The sequence below is a fragment of the Oncorhynchus nerka genome, linkage group LG8 (genome assembly GCF_034236695.1).
Source record: "Oncorhynchus nerka isolate Pitt River linkage group LG8, Oner_Uvic_2.0, whole genome shotgun sequence".
NCBI classification, from domain to species: Eukaryota; Metazoa; Chordata; class Actinopteri; order Salmoniformes; family Salmonidae; genus Oncorhynchus; species Oncorhynchus nerka.
Genome location: NC_088403.1, coordinates 70807872 through 70826775, shown reverse-complemented (window position 1 = coordinate 70826775; position 18904 = coordinate 70807872). Strand labels below are relative to the sequence as shown.

The following is an 18904-nucleotide window of genomic DNA, read 5'->3' as shown; positions in this document are numbered from 1 at the left end:
AGGTCCACCTACAGCTCTGTGGAACACTGGGTCTGTACATAGTCAATGGTAGGCTGAGCGGGGACTCTTCTGGTAGGTCCACCTACAGCTCTGTGGAACGCTGGGTCTGTACATAGTCAATGGTAGGCTGAGAGGGGACTCTTCTGGTAAGTCCACTAACAGTCAGCCCACTGACACCCAACGATGAAGCATCACGGCCCAATAAATGACATGGTATAAAACAGGCCTATAGATGGAGTGAGAACAGACATCTACCAAAAAGCAATTAGTAGCCAAAAAAAAAAACAATCTCTCCTGGACAACTTTTTAGCCTTTAACATTCTCCTACAGAAATGAAGGTGTAAATGTGGCCGTTTGGAACATAACTTTTATATCTGACAAATGATCCTCCTTGGATAATCTAGACACACAAGAGGAAACCAAAGAGAATAGAGAAGGACAAATGGTTTGATAATGAGAAATCTAAAGAAGTCATTGAGAAATATATCTAATCAAAAACACACGAGAACCAGACATAAAACAATAGGCCTTCAATGTGGGGAAACACTGAAACAATACAAACACACCCTAAGAACAGAGGAACAGAACATTAGAAATCACAAACACACCCTAAGAACAGAGGAACAGAACATTAGAAATCACAAACACACCCTAAGAACAGAGGAACAGAACATTAGAAATCACAAACAAACCCTAAGAACAGAACATTAGAAATCACAAACACACCCTAAGAACAGAGGAACAGAACATTAGAAATCACAAACACACCCTAAGAACAGAACATTAGAAATCACAAACACACCCTAAGAACAGAACATTAGAAATCACAAACACACCCTAAGAACAGAACATTAGAAATCACAAACACACCCTAAGAACAGAACATTAGAAATCACAAACACACCCTAAGAACAGAACATTAGAAATCACAAACACACCCTAAGAACAGAACATTAGAAATCACAAACACACCCTAAGAACAGAACATTAGAAATCACAAACACACCCTAAGAACAGAACATTAGAAATCACAAACACACCCTAAGAACAGAACATTAGAAATCACAAACACACCCTAAGAACAGAACATTAGAAATCACAAACACACCCTAAGAACAGAACATTAGAAATCACAAACACACCCTAAGAACAGAGGAACAGAACATTAGAAATCACAAACACACCCTAAGAACAGAGGAACAGAACATTAGAAATCACAAACACACCCTAAGAACAGAGGAACAGAACATTAGAAATCACAAACACACCCTAAGAACAGAGGAACAGAACATTAGAAATCACAAACACACCCTAAGAACAGAACATTAGAAATCACAAACACACCCTAAGAACAGAACATTAGAAATCACAAACACACCCTAAGAACAGAACATTAGAAATCACAAACACACCCTAAGAACAGAACATTAGAAATCACAAACACACCCTAAGAACAGAACATTAGAAATCACAAACACACCCTAAGAACAGAACATTAGAAATCACAAACACACCCTAAGAACAGAACATTAGAAATCACAAACACACCCTAAGAACAGAACATTAGAAATCACAAACACACCCTAAGAACAGAACATTAGAAATCACAAACACACCCTAAGAACAGAGGAACAGAACATTAGAAATCACAAACACACCCTAAGAACAGAGGAACAGAACATTAGAAATCACAAACACACCCTAAGAACAGAGGAACAGAACATTAGAAATCAGATGTAATTGAGGAATCCATAGAATCAAACCACTTCTGGGAGAATTGGCTCTCCAAGATGGGGATATGTGGAGAAATCACTTAGCAAACCTCATGAGGAATTGGCTCTCCAAGATGGGGATATGTGGAGAAATCACTTTGCAAACCTCATCATGAGGAATTGGCTCTCCAAGATGGGGATATGTGGAGAAATCACTTTGCAAACCTCATCATGAGGAATTGGCTCTCCAAGATGGGGATATGTGGAGAAATCACTTTGCAAACCTCTACAGCAATATAACAAAGAGCCCAGGACAAAAAGAAACAGAAGAACATTTAGAAAACTTTGAATCCGCAGAATCCTGTGGATACCCCAGTTACAGAAGAAATATTAGAAAAACTATGCACTCTCCAACCCAAAAAGGCCTGTGGTGCTGATGGCATTTTAAATTAAATGATCAAATATACAGACCACAAATTCAAATTGGTTATACTCAAACTCTTCAACATCATCCTCACTGCAGGTATTTTCCCCGATATTTGGGGAAAAATTAAAAATAAATAAAAATGGAGACAAATTGAACACAAATTAGAGGAATTTGCATTAACAGCAATTTAGGGAAGATTCTTTGCAGTATCATAAATAGCAGACGACATAATTTCCTTGATGAACACAACATCCTGAGCAGAAGCCAGCTTGGATTTTTACCAAATCACCACAGAACAGACGCCACTTATACCCTCCACACTAACAGACAAACAAGTCAACCACAACAGACGCCACTTATACCCTCCACACTAACAGACAAACAAGTCAACCACAACAGACCCTACTTATACCCTCCACACGAACAGACAAACAAGTCTAAGGAGGGTCTACTGTCTCCCACTAAGGAGGGTCTGCTGTCTCCCACTAAGGAGGGTCTGCTGTCTCCCACTAAGGAGGGTCTGCTGTCTCCCACTAAGGAGGGTCTGCTGTCTCCCACTAAGGAGGGTCTGCTGTCTCCCACTAAGGAGGGTCTGCTGTCTCCCACTAAGGAGGGTCTGCTTTCTCCCACTAAGGAGAGTCTGCTGTAGACAGATGACCTGGTGCTGCTGTCTCCCACTAAGGAGGGGTTACAGCAGCATCTAGATCATCCTAAAGAAAACAAATATAATGATATTCCAAAAAAGGTCCAAAAATCAGGATGACAAATATATATTCTATTTGGACACAGTTCTTTTAGAACTCACCAAAAACTACACAATCTAGGAGTAAGTATCAGCAACACAGGTAGCTTTCACAGGGCTGTGAACGAGCTGAGAGACAAAGCAAGAAGAGCCTTCTATGCTATTAAAAGGAACATTAAAATCAAAATTCCAATTAGAATCTGGCTCAAAAGTTTCCAATCAGTTATAATGGTCATCACAGACAAACCTGGCTGCCCAGAGAGGACAGTCTGGCTATAGAGACCGGTCGTCACAGACCAACCTGGCTGCCCAGAGAGGACAGTCTGGCTATAGAGACCGGTCGTCACAGACAAACCTGGCTGCCCAGAGAGGACAGTCTGGCTATAGAGACCGGTCGTCACAGACAAACCTGGCTTCCCAGAGAGGACAGTCTGGCTATAGAGACCGGTCATCACAGACAAACCTGGCTGCCCAGAGAGGACAGTCTGGCTATAGAGACCGGTTGTCACAGACCAACCTGGCTGCCCAGAGAGGACAGTCTGGCTATAGAGACCGGTCGTCACAGACCAACCTGGCTGCCCAGAGAGGACAGTCTGGCTATAGAGACCGGTCGTCACAGACCAACCTGGCTGCCCAGAGAGGACAGTCTAGCTGCCCAGAGAGGACAGTCTGGCTATAGAGACCGGTCATGACAGACCAACCTGGCTGCCCAGAGAGGACAGTCTGGCTATAGAGACCGGTCGTCACAGAAAAACCTGGCTGCCCAGAGAGGACAGTCTGGCTATAGAGACCGGTTGTCACAGACCAACCTGGCTGCCCAGAGAGGACAGTCTGGCTATAGAGACCGGTCGTCACAGACAAACCTGGCTGCCCAGAGAGGACAGTCTTGTTGCCCAGGGAGGAAAGTCTGGTTGCCCAGGGAGGAAAGTCTGGTTGCCCAGGGAGGACAGTCTGGCTATAGAGACCGGTTGTCACAGACCAACCTGGCTGCCCAGAGAGGACAGTCTGGCTATAGAGACCGGTCATCACAGACCAACCTGGCTGCCCAGAGAGGACAGTCTGGCTATAGAGACCTGTTGTCACAGACCAACCTGGCTGCCCAGAGAGGACAGTCTGGCTATAGAGACCAGTCGTCACAGACAAACCTGGCTGCCCAGAGAGGACAGTCTGTGCTCACTCTGCTCCAGGGGAGAGGTAGAGACAGAGCTGCATTTCCTATTACACTGTGACTAATACTCAGAGAGAATCTTCCTTTCCCAAAGTTATAATTCAATATAAAGAATTTCAAACTATAAAAGATTAAGAAAATAAATCTAATATGTATTGGGTGAAAAGTCCGTTTTGGAAGCCAAACATGTCCTCCTGCCACAACCTGAGGGACAGTCAGTGAAAAGTGAAATGTAACGTCAACAATATTTCCTATCTGGTTTTGTTTTGTCTTTCATACCAGGTCATGTGTCTTCTCAGTCATGTTGACACTGGTCTACTACCAGGTCATGTGTCTTCTCAGTCATGTTGACACTGGTCTACTACCAGGTCATGTGTCTTCTCAGTCATGTTGACACTGGTCTACTACCAGGTCATGTGTCTTCTCAGTCATGTTGACACTGGTCTACTACCAGGTCATGTGTCTTCTCAGTCATGTTGACACTGGTCTACTACCAGGTCATGTGTCTTCTCAGTCATGTTGACACTGGTCTACTACCAGGTCATGTGTCTTCTCAGTCATGTTGACACTGGTCTACTACCAGGTCATGTGTCTTCTCAGTCATGTTGACACTGGTCTACTACCAGGCCATGTGTCTTCTCAGTCATGTTGACACTGGTCTACTACCAGGTCATGCGTCTTCTCAGTCATGTTGACACTGGTCTACTACCAGGTCATGAGTCTTCTCAGTCATGTTGACACTGGTCTACTACCAGGTCATGCGTCTTCTCAGTCATGTTGACACTGGTCTACTACCAGGTCATGCGTCTTCTCAGTCATGTTGACACTGGTCTACTACCAGGTCATGCGTCTTCTCAGTCATGCTGACACTGGTCTACTACCAGGTCATGTGTCTTCTCAGTCATGTTGACACTGGTCTACTACCAGGTCATGTCATCCTTTGACAATATAAGTAATTTAACTTTCCATAAAGTCTACTGAATTTAAATTTAATTGAAAATTGAGATACAGAAGGGGGAGAGAAAGAGTGGGGGAGAGAGAGAGAGAGAGACAGGGGGAGAGAGAGAGAGAGATTGTTGCCCTAGAGCACACAAAAAACTATACATACCTTGGCCTAAACATCAGTGCCACAGGTAACTTCCACAAAGCTGTGAACGATCTGAGAGACAAGGCAAGAAGGGCATTCTATGCCATCAAAAGAAACATAAATTTCAACATACCAATTAGGATTTGGCTAAAAATACTTGAATCAGTTATAGAGCCCATTGCCCTTTATGGTTGTGAGGTCTGGGGTCCGCACACCAACCAAGACTTCACAAAATGGGACAAACACCAAATTGAGACTCTGCACGCAGAATTCTGCAAAAATATCCTCAGTGTACAACGTAAAACACCAAATAATGCATGCAGAGCAGAATTAGGCCGATACCCACTAATTATCAAAATCCAGAAAAGAGCCATTAAATTCTACAAACACCTAAAAGGAAGCGATTCACAAACCTTCCATAACAAAGCCATCACCTACAGAGAGATGAACCTGGAGAAGAGTCCCCTAAGCAAGCTGGTCCTGGGGCTCTGTTCACAAACACAAACACACCCTACAGAGCCCCAGGACAACAGCACAATTAGACCCAACCAAATCATGAGAAAACAAAAAGATAATTACTTAACACATTGGAAAGAATTAACAAAAAAACAGAGCAAACTAGAACGCTATTTGGCCCTAAACAGAGAGTACACAGCGGCAGAATACCTGACCACTGTGACTGACCCAAAATTAAGGAAAGCTTTGACTATGTACAGACTCAGTGAGCATAGCCTTGCTATTGAGAAAGGCCGCCGTAGGCAGACATGGCTCTCAAGAGAAGACAGGCTATGTGCTCACTGCCCACAAAATGAGGTGGAAACTGAGCTGCACTTCCTAACCTCCTGCCCAATGTATGACCATATTAGAGATACATATTTCCCCCAGATTACACAGATCCACAAAGAATTCGAAAACAAATCCAATTTTGAAAAACTCCCATATCTACTGGGTGAAATTCCACAGTGTGCCATCACAGCAGCAAGATTTGTGACCTGTTGCCACGAGAAAAGGGCAGTGAAGAACAAACACCATTGTAAATACAACCCATATTTATGCTTATTTATTTTATCTTGTGTCCTTTAACTATTTGTACATTGTATATATATATATATATATATATATAAATATATATAATATGACATTTGTAATGTCTTTACTGTTTTGAAACTTCTGTATGTGTAATGTCTACTGTTCATTTTTGTTGTTTTTCACCTTATATATTCACTTTGTATGTTGTCTACCTCACTTGCTTTGGCAATGTTAACACATGTTTCCCATGCCAATAAAGCCCTTGAATTGAATTGAATTGAATTGAGAGAGAGAGAGAGAGAGAGAGAGAGAGAGAGAGGGAGACAGGGGGAGAGAGAGAGAGGGAGACAGGGGGAGAGAGAGAGAGGGAGAGAGAGAGAGAGAGGAGAGAGAGAGAGAGAGAGACGGGGGGGAGACTTACTTACACATGCTATCAACAAACCTCTGCTTGGGAATGTAGGAAGGTGTGTGTATTGTCTGTGTGTGTATGTGTATTGTCTGTCTGTGTGTGTGTATATGTGTATTGTCTGTGTGTGTGTGTATATGTGTATTGTCTGTCTGTGTGTGTATATGTGTATTGTCTGTCTGTGTGTGTATATGTGTATTGTCTGTCTGTGTGTGTATATGTGTATTGTCTGTCTGTGTGTGTATATGTGTATTGTCTGTCTGTGTGTGTATATGTGTATTGTCTGTCTGTGTGTGTATATGTGTATTGTCTGTCTGTGTGTGTATATGTGTATTGTCTGTGTGTGTGTGTTTTCACCCTCCCGGTAGCGTCCACATCCAGGCGTAGAGGGGGTGGGATGTTCCGTGGGCGGGGGCTGGGCAGGGGGGGCATGGAGTCGACCACTCGCAAGTTGAATCTTTCCAGGTGTGTGGGGTTGGGCGGGTCGCTGTGGAGGAGAGGCTTCAGCCCTCCAAACCCCTCCCCGTCTGACCCTATTGGCTGGGCCAGCAAGTGGGAGGTACCGTGAGAGTGAACAAGGTGTCCTGTCCTGAGAGTGCGCACGTGCCCCAGCAGCTCGCCTCCAGCCCCTCCCCCAGCCCTCTGTAGACCAATCCCCTCCAGGGACTCCAGAGAGTGGGCGTGTCTCATGCTGGCCATCACCCATCTAGGCCCCACCCCTTCCTCTCGTTCCAAAAAGTCCGTACAGGTCCACCGCCCCCGGCAATAGGGTCCTCCATGGCCCTGGCCCAATCTGACAACTCGAAACCTGGACCCCTGCCCCACAGCATCTTGAGAGTTGGATTTCCTCAGAGAGAGGGGAGTCGTCGGCTGGGAGAAACTTCCCTGCTGGTGGGAGAGGCCAGGCTGGGAGGAATCAGTGGATTGGCTGGAGGACTGAAGGGAGGGATTTGATTGGCTAGAGGCCTGAACATGGGGTGGGGCTTCCCCAGAGCTCTGCGTGTAGTCTGACGTCACACTAGTAATCTGGAAGCCACTCCTCTTCTTCCCCCCACTCATCTAAACACACAGACACACACAGTGAGTGCTGGGCTTGTGTCAGTAGGGTTGGGCTCTCTCTAAAACTCTGTCTGGTCTGTCCTGTTCTTCTAACATACAATGGGGCAAAAAAGTATTTAGTGCAATAATTATTTTCCACCATAATCTGCAAATAAATTCATAAAAAATCCTACAATGTGATTTTCTGGATTTGTTTTCTCATTTTGTAGTTGAAGACCTATGATAAAAATTACAGGCCTCTCACCTTTTTACATGGGAGAACTTGCACAATTGGTAAAAAACGAAATACTTTTTTGCCCCACTGTATATATATAGTCCTCTGTCTGGTCTGTCCTGTCTGTGGAGAACAGGACCAGACTGTATATACTGAACAAAAATAGAAACAACAATTTCAACTGTTTTACTGAGTTACAGTTCAGGAAATCAGTCAATTGAAATACATTTTTATTTTTATTTTACCTTTATTGAACTAGGCAAGTCAGTTAAGAACAAATTCTTATTTTCAATGATGGCCTAGGATCAGTGGGTTAACTGCCTGTCCAGGGGTAGAATGACAGATTGGTACCTTGTCAGCTCGGGGATTTGAACTTGCAACCTTCCGGTTACTAGTCCAACGCTCTAACCACTAGGCTACCCTGCTGCCCCATAAATAAATTAGGCCCCAATTTATAGATTTCACATGACTGAGCAGAGGCTCACATGGGCCCACCATGGGAGCCTGGGACAGAGTCTATATTACATTCAAAAAACAAACAAAAAATGTTTTAATTGCATCTTAATGAAAACATACATAATTATTAATCATGTTATTGTGGTATAATATATTAATTGAATATTATATTTATATATAATAATATATAATATTTATTATATTTAATTGAACATGTATACAATATATATTTATTTGACCAGGTGGCCAGTTGAGAACAAGTTGTCATTTATAACTGCGACCTGGCCAAGACAAAGCAAAGTGACACAACAGAGTTACACATGGAATAAAGGTACAGTAGATAACACAATAGGAACATCTATGTACATTGTATGTAAATGTAGAAGAGTAGGGAGGTGAGGCAATAAATAGGCCACAGAGGTGAAATAATTACAATTTATCATTAACACTGGAGTGACAGATGTACAGATGATGATGTGCAAGTAGAGATACTGGGGTGTAAAGGAGCAAAAAAACAATATGGGGATGAAGTAGTTGGATGGGCTGTTTACAGATGGGCTGTTTACAGATGCAATGATCAGTAAGCTGCTCTGACAGCTGATGCTTAAAGTTAGTGAGGGAGATAGAAGACTCCAGCTTCAGAGATTTACGCAATTTGTTCCAGTCATTGGCAGCAGAGAACTGGAAGGAAAGGCAGCCAAAGGAGGAATTGGCTTTGGGGGTTACCAGTGAGATATACCTGCTGGAGCACGTGCTACGGGTGGATGTTGCTATGGTGACCAGTGAGATATACCTGAAATATACTGGGAGCGCATGGGTGGAGGGCTATTTAGAGGGTGTGGGTTTGATTTCTGGTGGGGATGTTGCTATGGTGACCAGTAGAAATTAAAATACCTTTTGTAATAATGCTGGTTTTGGGGAGCGTTAAGTTTAGAGAAGCTAGATATAGGTTAATTGGGGTGTATGGGCCACAGGTGGCGGCAGACAGTGGATGTTGCTATGGTGACCAGTGAGCTGAGATAAGGCGGGGCTTTGCTTAGCCAAGACATAGATGACCTGGAGCAAGTGGGTTTGGCGACGAATATATAGCGAGGGCCAGCCAACGAGAGCATACAGGTCGCAGTGGTGGGTGGTATATGGGGCTTTGGTGACAACGGATGGCACTGTGATAGACTGCATCCAGTTTGCTGAGTAGAGTGTTGGAGGCTATTTTGTAAATTACATCACTGAAGTCATGGATCGGTAGAATAGTCCGTTTTATGGGGGTATTTTTGGCAGCATGAGTGAAAGGTGCTTGGTTGCGATATAGGAAGCCGATTCTAGATTTAATTTAGGATTTGAGATTCTTAATGTGAGTCTGGATGGAGAGTTTACAGTCTAACCTGACACCTATGTATTTGTAGTTGTCCACATATTCTAAGTCAGAACCGTCCAGAGTAGTGATGCTGGGCAGGTGGGCAGGTGCGGGCAGCGATCGGTTGAAGAGAATGCATTTAGTTTTACTAGCATTTAAAAGCAGTTGGAGGCCACGGAAGGAGTGTTGTATGGCATTGAAGCTCATTATTTGGAGGTTTGTTAACACAGTGTCCAAAGAAGGGCAGGATGTATGCAGAATGGTGTCGTCAGCGTAGAGGTGGATCAGAGACTCACCAGCAGCAAGATCGACATCGTTGATGCATACAGAGAACGGAGTCGGCCCGAGAATTGAAAACTGCGGCACCCCCATAGAGACGGCCACAGGTCCGGAAAATGCCCTCCGATTTGACACACTGAACTCTGTCCGAGAAGTAGTTGGTGAACGAGGCGAGGCAGTCATTTGAGAAACCGAGGCTGTTGAGTATGCAGATAAGAATGCGGTGATTGACAGAGTCGAAAGCCTTGGCCAGGTCGATGAAGACGGCTGCACAGTCCTGTATTTTATCGATGGCGGTTATGATATCGTGGAGAAGGTACGGTGGGAACTTGGCTTTCGAAGATTTTAGAAGGGCAGTGACAGTGTTACCTAGCCTCAGAGCAGTGGGCAGCTGGGAGGAGGTGCTCTTATTCTCCATGGACTTTAGTGTCCCAAAACTTTGGGGAATTAGTGCTACAGGATGCAAATTTCTGTTTGAAAAAGCTAGCCTTAGCTTTCCTAACTGACTGTATATTGGTTCCTGAATTCCCTGAAAAGTTGCATATCGCGGGGACTATTCGATGCTAATGCAGAACACCACAGGATGTTTTTGTGTTGGTCAAGGGCAGTCAAGTCTGGGGTGAACCAAGGGCTATATCTACTCTTAGTTCTATATTTTTTTTTGAATGGGGAATGCTTAAAGATATATCTAAGAGAGACCAATGTTATTGTGAAGTGGTTACTGAATAAACTGAAGATATATACATTCCATTCCACCACCAGCTGCCCCATTAAACAATAATATAGATCAAATAACTTGTTCCCAGCCTTCGCTTCCTCAGCTTCAACTCGTCACTGAATAATGGTCACCTTGACCTTTTTGAGCACCACAACTTGCTAATGGACAGAGCCTAAAATGTTATTTTTGGTCTACCAGCCACTCAGATTTTTTTTAACCAGACAAATATTTTTTCCCAGTAAAATTACACAAAACCTGGACGTGCATGCCTTGCAATGTTTCTAAAACAATACATGTATTACTGCTGAGAAGTAATGTGCTATATTGTTGAATTTCGTTTTTTTTTTAAAGATTATGACGACTTTTAACCAAAATATGAGACAAAAAATGTTCACCTGCCCCTTTAAAAGGGCGGGAGGTTACCGTGGTAATGCAAGTCATGTTTGTGCCTGTGAGATCGAGAGCCTGACTAGTATTGCTTATCTTCCCTAGCAGTTGAAACTCAAACATTGAAAATCAACCTAGCATCTGAACAAAATAATGCAAATAGCTAAGGGACACTTCAGTTTCAGGTCAATTAAACACATTTTTACTGTATCTGTCTTCACCCCCAGCCAGGCACAGTGACGCAGAAATACTTTGCACATTTTAGTGTGCATTCAGTTCCTGTCAGAGTCAGTAGCGAGCCACAGCCTACAGACAAGGAACATGCCCCAACTCCCGGAAGAGGAAACCTCCGTGCCGGCGGACCACAGACAGCATCCTATTTGCCCAACATTGGAATGATTTTCTAATGTCATACTTCTCCATAACCTAAAAAAATTGCAATGCCATATCAATGTTTGAAACCTGGATGTTTTACATAAGCCAAAATCCCACCATAGAAATAAAGCGAAGATTTCCTGATATTGAAACCAGCATTTCTTCTTCTACTACTGTCCAAAGACAGTAAGACCCTGTTGCATCTTCAGATATTCCCTCTACATTTCTACCTGCTGTATAACCATCTGTCACATTATAAAAACCGCATCAGGTTTAAGAACGGTGTTCTCCCAAAATAGCATTCTGGAACATTGACACATTTGGCTGAGACCAGTGAACACATTGCTGAGCAATGAACACGCCAGCTAACCACATCATATGGTGTTGAACACGCCAGCTAACCACATCATATGGTGTTGAACACGCCAGCTAATCACATCATATGGTGTTGAACACGCCAGCTAACCACATCATATGGTGTTGAACACGCCAGCTAAACACATCATATGGTGTTGAACACGCCAGCTAACCACATCATATGGTGTTGAACACGCCAGCTAACCACATCATATGGTGTTGAACACGCCAGCTAACCACATCATATGGTGTTGAACACGCCAGCTAAACACGCCAGCTAACCACATCATATGGTGTTGAACACGGTGTTGAACACGCCAGCTAATCACATCATATGGTGTTGAACACGCCAGCTAACCACATCATATGGTGTTGAACACGCCAGCTAAACACGCCAGCTAATCACATCATATGGTGTTGAACACGCCAGCTAACCACATCATATGGTGTTGAACACGCCAGCTAACCACATCATATGGTGTTGAACACGCCAGCTAAACACGCCAGCTAACCACATCATATGGTGTTAAACACGCCAGCTAAACACGCCAGCTAACCACATCATATGGTGTTGAACACGCCAGCTAATCACATCATATGGTGTTGAACACGCCAGCTAACCACATCATATGGTGTTGAACACGCCAGCTAACCACATCATATGGTGTTGAACACGCCAGCTAACCACATCATATGGTGTTGAACACGCCAGCTAACCACATCATATGGTGTTGAACACGCCAGCTAATCACATCATATGGTGTTGAACACGCCAGCTAATCACATCATATGAGGTTGAACACGCCAGCTAACCACATCATATGGTGTTGAACACGCCAGCTAATCACCAGTCTGCACAACTCTGCCAGGACCTAGGATCAAGAGAGACAAGTGTTTTAGTACTAGATCTCTTGACACAATGATGAAAATAATCATGACCTCTAAACCTTCAAGCTGCATACTGGACCCTATTCCAACTAAACTACTGAAAGAGCTGCTTCCTGTACTTGGCCCTCCGATATTGAACATAATAAATGGCTCTCTATCCACCGGATGTGTACCAAACTCACTAAAAGTGGCAGTAATAAAGCCTCTCTTGAAAAAGCCAAACCTTGACCCAGAAAATATTTTTTTTAACTAAATTCGGCCGATATGGAATCTTCCATTCCTCTCAAAAGGTTTAGAAAAAGCTGTTGCGCAGCAACTCACTGCCTTCCTGAAGAGAATGTATACAAAACGCTTCAGTCTGGTTTTAGACCCCATCGTAGCACTGAAACTGCACTTGTGAAGGTGGTAAATGACCTTCTAGTGGCGTCAGACCCTGCAGCCGTCCTCCTGCTCCTAGATGTTAGTGCTGCTGGTGAAGCTACAAAATTACCCTCGCTGGAAGCCCGTGTTTCAGACATAAGGAAGTGGACGGCTGCAAACGGCTCTACTTTTAAACTCTGACAAAACAGAGATGCTTGTTCTTGGCCCGAAGAAACAAAGAGATCTTCTGTTGAATCTGACAATTAATCTTGATGGTTGTACGGTCGTCTCAAATAAAACTGTGAAGGACCTCGGCGTTACTCTGGACCCTGATCTCTCTTTTGAAGAACATATCAAGACTGTTAAGGACAGCTTTTTTCCCATCTACGTAACATGGAAAAAAAATCTGAAACTTTCTGTCCAAAAATGATGCAGAAAAATGAATCCATGCTTTTGTTACTTCTAGGTTAGACTACTGCAATGCTCTACTTACCGGCTACCCGGATAAAGCACTAAATAAACTTCAGTTAGTGCTAAATACGGCTGCTAGAATCCTGACTAGAACCCCAAAATGTGATCATATTACTCCAGTGCTAGCCTCTCTACACTGGCTTCCTGTTAAGGCAAGGGCTGATTTCAAGGTGTTACTGCTAACCTACAAAGCATTACATGGGCTTGCTCCTACCCATCTCTCTGATTTGGTCCTGCCATACATACCTACACGTACGCTACGGTCACAAGACGCAGGCCTCCTAATTGTCCCTAGAATTTCTAAGCAAACAGCTGGAGGCAGGGCTTTCTCCTATAGAGCTCTATTTTTATGGAATGGTCTGCCTACCCATGTGAGAGACGCAAACTCGGTCTCAACCTTTAAGTCTTTACTGAAGACTCATCTCTTCAGTAGGTCATATGATTGAGTGTAGTCTGGCCCAGGAGTGTGAAGGTGAACGGAAAGGCTCTGGAGCAACGAACTTCCCTTGCTGTCTCTGCCTGGCCGGTTCCCCTCTTTCCACTGGGATTCTCTGCCTCTAACCCTATTACAGGGGCTGAGTCACTGGCTTACTGGGGCTCTTCCATGCCGTCCCTAGGAGGGGTGCGTCACTTGAGTGGGTTGAGTCACTGATGTGATCTTCCTATCTGGGTTGGGACCCCTCGGGTTCGTGCCGTGGGGTAGATCTCCGTGGGCTATACCCGGCCTTGTCTCAGGATGGTAAGTTGGTGGTTGAAGATATCCCTCTAGTGGTGTGGGGGCTGTGCTTTGGCAAAGTGGGTGGGGTTATATCCTGCCTTTTTGGCACTGTCCAGGGGTATCATCAGATGGGGCCAAAGTGTCTCCTGACCCCTCCTGTCTCAGCCTCCAGTATTTATGCTGCAGTAGTTTATGTGTCGGGGGGCTAGGATCAGTTTGTTATATTTGGAGTACTTCTCCTGTCCTATTCGGTGTCCTGTGTGAATTTAAGTGTGCTCTCTCTAATTCTCTCCTTCTTTCTTTCTCTCTCTCGGAGGACCTGAGCCCTAGGACCATGCCTCAGGACTACCTGACATGATGACTCCTTGCTGTCCCCAGTCCACCTGGCCGTGCTGCTGCTCCAGTTTCAACTGTTCTGCCTTATTATTATTCGACCATGCTGGTCATTTATGAACATTTGAACATCTTGGCCATGTTCTGTTATAATCTCCACCCGGCACAGCCAGAAGACACTGGCAACCCCACATAGCCTGGTTCCTCTCTAGGTTTCTTCCTAGGTTTTGGCCTTTCTAGGGAGTTTTTCCTAGCCACCATGCTTCTACACCTGCATTGCTTGCTGTTTGGAGTTTTAGGCTGGGTTTCTGTACAGCACTTTGAGATATCAGCCGATTTACGAAGGGCTATATAAATAAATTTGATTTGATTTCATGAAAGTTTGATTTTTACAGCAATTTATTTGAATTTGGCGCTCTGCATTTTCCCTGGCTTTTGTAAATTTATTTACTGAAAAAGTAATGAAAGTAGTCGGCAATATCAGTGGGCTTTATGATGAATAAGCCATCTGATTCAATGAACAATGGAGTCGAGTTGGCTTTTTCCCCAGAATTTCAGTTAAGGTGCTCCAAAGCTTTTTATTATCTTTCCTTTATATAAATGTATCTTTGTTTCATAGTATAGTTTATTTAGTCACATGATTTGTTAATTTGCAGTTGGGCTGCAAGACTATTTTGAACTTCACAAATCAAAAACTGTATTTTTAGCAGTTAGGCTTTATCAATATCTTGAAATATAAATTAATTAAGTTTATTACATCGTGATATTTCGAGGAGTAAGAGGTTTCACCAAATATAGATATTACAGTAGTACTTTACAACACCGGTCTTCATCGTGGACAATGATATACAGTAGGGCAAGGGTCTTCATAGAGGACAGATAAGTATTAATGTCAGACCAGTGTAGTACTAACCTACTGCTAACCCTAAAGGGGTAGGGTTTGACACTTATCGGTTCAACAATCACTCAGCTATGTGCTTGAAATTAATTCAGATCAATGACGTCATCAGTCATAACCCACAATGGATCCTCTACGCAGCACATTGACACATCAATACGGATCCGAGCCCCTTCTGTGCCATTCGAGAAGGGTGCAACTGCAGCCCACAATTTGAGCATTATATGTGGGCATTCCGGAATCTGTAAGAACCCCTCTTTAGACTTCTATTGCTATTTTTTTATTAGGACTACAGTACATAGGAAGGGAGGCAGGGGCGCTCCAGGACAGTCGATGGTGGTAATGCAACCACCGATAAACCCCACAGAAGCAGTGGGGGTGACAACAGTAGCTGGCTATACTTAGCACAGACCGGTAGTGTCCTTCGCACCCGCCTGTCGGGCACTGTTTTCCCGCAATTCAGTTAAAGACAGCGACGGCAGGTGTTCGGCGGGCAGGAGCGAAGGACACGGTGTTAACTTAGCCAACTAGTCATAAGGAGGACTCCGGTACACAGCAGGTGTGAGGCGACACCGTCTGCTAGCTAACTTGCAAGCTAACTAACTAGCCCCCGTCTCCTACCTACCGGAGTAGCTAGCGGTAGGTGACACCGGTAGACGGTGTACTTCGCCCCAGCCTGTCAGACACGGTGTTGCTCCAGCTTCCCACCTGCTGTTAGACGGGGGAGACCGGTAGACGGTGTACTTGGCCCCTGGGTACACAGGAGGCGGGGGCGACACCGTGTGCTAGCTAACAAAGCTATCCCCCGCCTCCGGTGTACCCAGGGGCTAAGTACACCGTCTACCGGTCTCCCCGTCTAACAGCAGGTGGGAAGCTGGAGCAACACCGTGTGCTGGCTAGCTAGTTAGCGTCACCGCCGTCTGTACCAGCGGGAAGCGACCGGAAGACGGCTTGTCTGTTTTCCTGCAGTTCGATGGTGAGGGCAGGTGTTCAGCATGGCGGGAGCGAAGGATACTGTCTACCAGTGAAAAAACGCATAATACTTTTATTTCCCTTTTGACCCACATTCAAAAGTGTCACACTTTGGGTAGGGGTTCATGCAGGAACTAATGCAATACTCCTTCCTGCAGATAGAGGAAGTCCACATTGGGGGCTGCAGTTGCACACCATTGTGCCATTCACCGTGTCCCTCTCAATTAAATCTCACTCTCCTGCACAACAAGTATTTTTTCCTTCTTGGTGAAATTTGTTTCGGGCAAAAGATGACGTACCTTGTCCAGGATCTCTACCCGGATTGTGTAGCGGGAGAAGCGGGTTCCAGGGGTTTCAACCGCGTCTGGCGAACATCTAGAGATGGTAGCTTCTATAGGAGTTAGCTACATGGCATCTCATCACTGCCGGACAAACACACTGTATAACCTTAACCAGTTTGATGTAGGTATAAATAAATCTCAACTTTATTATAAGACCTTTCATAAAAGTTGTAGAAAAAGATGGAAAAGTACTTCTGACCCCATCGCCGGTCGGTCGGCCGTAACTCCCGTTTCCAGGCTCACCCCACGGTAATAATATCCCGTTGGACCAGAGAGATGGGCAGAGGGCTTGCCCGGGCAGGGGTGAGCCTCGGTTGCAGTCCCGTTCCTTGTTCCGTCCTGTGCTAGCAGCTCTTCCATGGAGCCCCGGCCGAGACCGGCATCAGTAGTGTAGCCGCGGAGAGGGAGAGCAGGCTGGAGTTATTACACACACCAGCCCGTTTTTAGCTGGCCTGGTACTTAATACTTATCACAATACAAGTTAGCTAACTAGCTACAGTAGCTAAACATTCTGGCTAGCTAGTTAACTACTGTAACTAACTACTTCTGCTTTCCGCAGCGGCGCCGTCTGTGTGTCTTCAGTCACTCCTTCCCCCGTCTCTCTTTCACTGCTGGAAAAAGACGGGTAGCTTTCTCATTCAGCTATAAAAGAACGGTTCTGGTCTCAGTATCTAGCTACATGTTTTTCTATTTAGCAAACTGTTGACAACTTTTATAAACCCGGAAGTTACGCCCCCGTGGAGCCTAGTGTTTCTGGTGCCCTGGTGACACCTGCTGGCCAGATCAGATTACTACAGCCTTCCAGGTTGTAGGGGCCAAGGGTTCCGGTGTTATGCCGAAAATCTCCCCCTGCCAGAATCCCCCCCCCCCCATCTAATTTCCTTATTTTTGTGGCTAGAGTCAAATACTTTCTGTAACAAACATCAGAGTCAAATACTTTCTGTAACACACATCAGAGTCAAATACTTTCTGTATCACACATCAGAGTCAAATACTTTCTGTGACAGACATCAAATCAAATGTATTTATATAGCCCTTTGTACATTAGCTGATATCTCAAAGTGCTGTACAGAAACCCAGCCTAAAACCCCAAACAGCAAGCAATGCAGGTGTAGATTGAACATCAGAGTCAAATACTTTCTTTTGAACAAACTTAGTCAGGATAGGCAACCAAAATTAATAATTAATGTATGTGTGTTATATTAAACATAGAGGAAGGGGTAAAATGTTGGCAAGCAATGAACATTTCAGAACAACTATGGCTGAATTATTATCCTTACACTTTAAAAAATACTAGTCGAATAAGACATGTGAGAGATGACGAATTTTGGCAAAGAGATTTATTTTTAGACTAATACAAATTCAGTAGAGGGTTTAGGTACAGGCGACATGAGCATCTTTCCGCCCAGGTAACGGGTGCGGTCGGCGGGCGCTGAAGGGGGAGTCCGCCCAGGTAACGGGTGCGGTCGGCGGGCTCTGAAGGGGGAGTTCGCCCAGGACGCCATACAAGCTAGAACCGCCACATACACTTGAAACAAATAGCCAAATAGAAAACTGCTTTCTGCTACTAACATCAGTGAAATGTAGGCTAAACTGACAACGGAATGCAGAGCAGAAATCTCAACTAGCAAGCAAGTTGCAGCAATGAATGTTTGTTTATTCCATGTGTAACTCTGTTGTTGTTTGTGTCGCACTGCTTTGCTTTATCTTGGCCAGGTCGCAGTTGTAAATGAGAACTTGTTCTCAACTGGCCTGCCTGGTTAAATAAAGGTGAAATAAAATGAAGAACGCAAATAAAATGAAGAACGCAAAGGGGGGGGAGAATTCTGGCAGGGGGGAGATTTTCGGCACAATGGTTTCAAGGCTGATGCCCAGCCCAGAAAGACAATTTCCAAACATGGCCACTTAGAGAAGTCAGATTTGAATATTCATAATAAGACACTTTAGTCATCACTTTTGTGCACAAAACATCCATTGAATTATTCAAATAATTGTAGCTGAGAAGGAAGATATACATTTGTTTAATTCATCCAATGTCTGCCATGTTTTTTGATGGCACATTTCAGCCTGCACATTGCAGCCTACACAAACTATGTGATAAATGGTAGCCAATTTAAATCCGACCACCTCACTGACTCTGAAATAAAGGACTC

General features: G+C 44.3%; 1 protein-coding gene across 1 annotated transcript in view; it reads right to left on the bottom strand.

Moving 5' to 3' along the window:
- LOC115128139 (TSC22 domain family protein 4-like) overlaps positions 1–17456 on the bottom strand; it is a 47488-nt gene extending 30032 nt beyond the window's left edge. The window contains exons 1-2 of the mRNA XM_065022039.1: positions 16710–17456; positions 6929–7630 (exon numbers count right to left, since the gene is read on the bottom strand). Of these exons, the coding sequence (XP_064878111.1) occupies positions 6929–7630 (702 nt within the window). The 5' untranslated portion in view covers positions 16710–17456. The remainder of the gene's footprint in view (positions 1–6928; positions 7631–16709) is intronic.
- Between the last annotated feature and the right edge of the window lie 1448 nt (positions 17457–18904).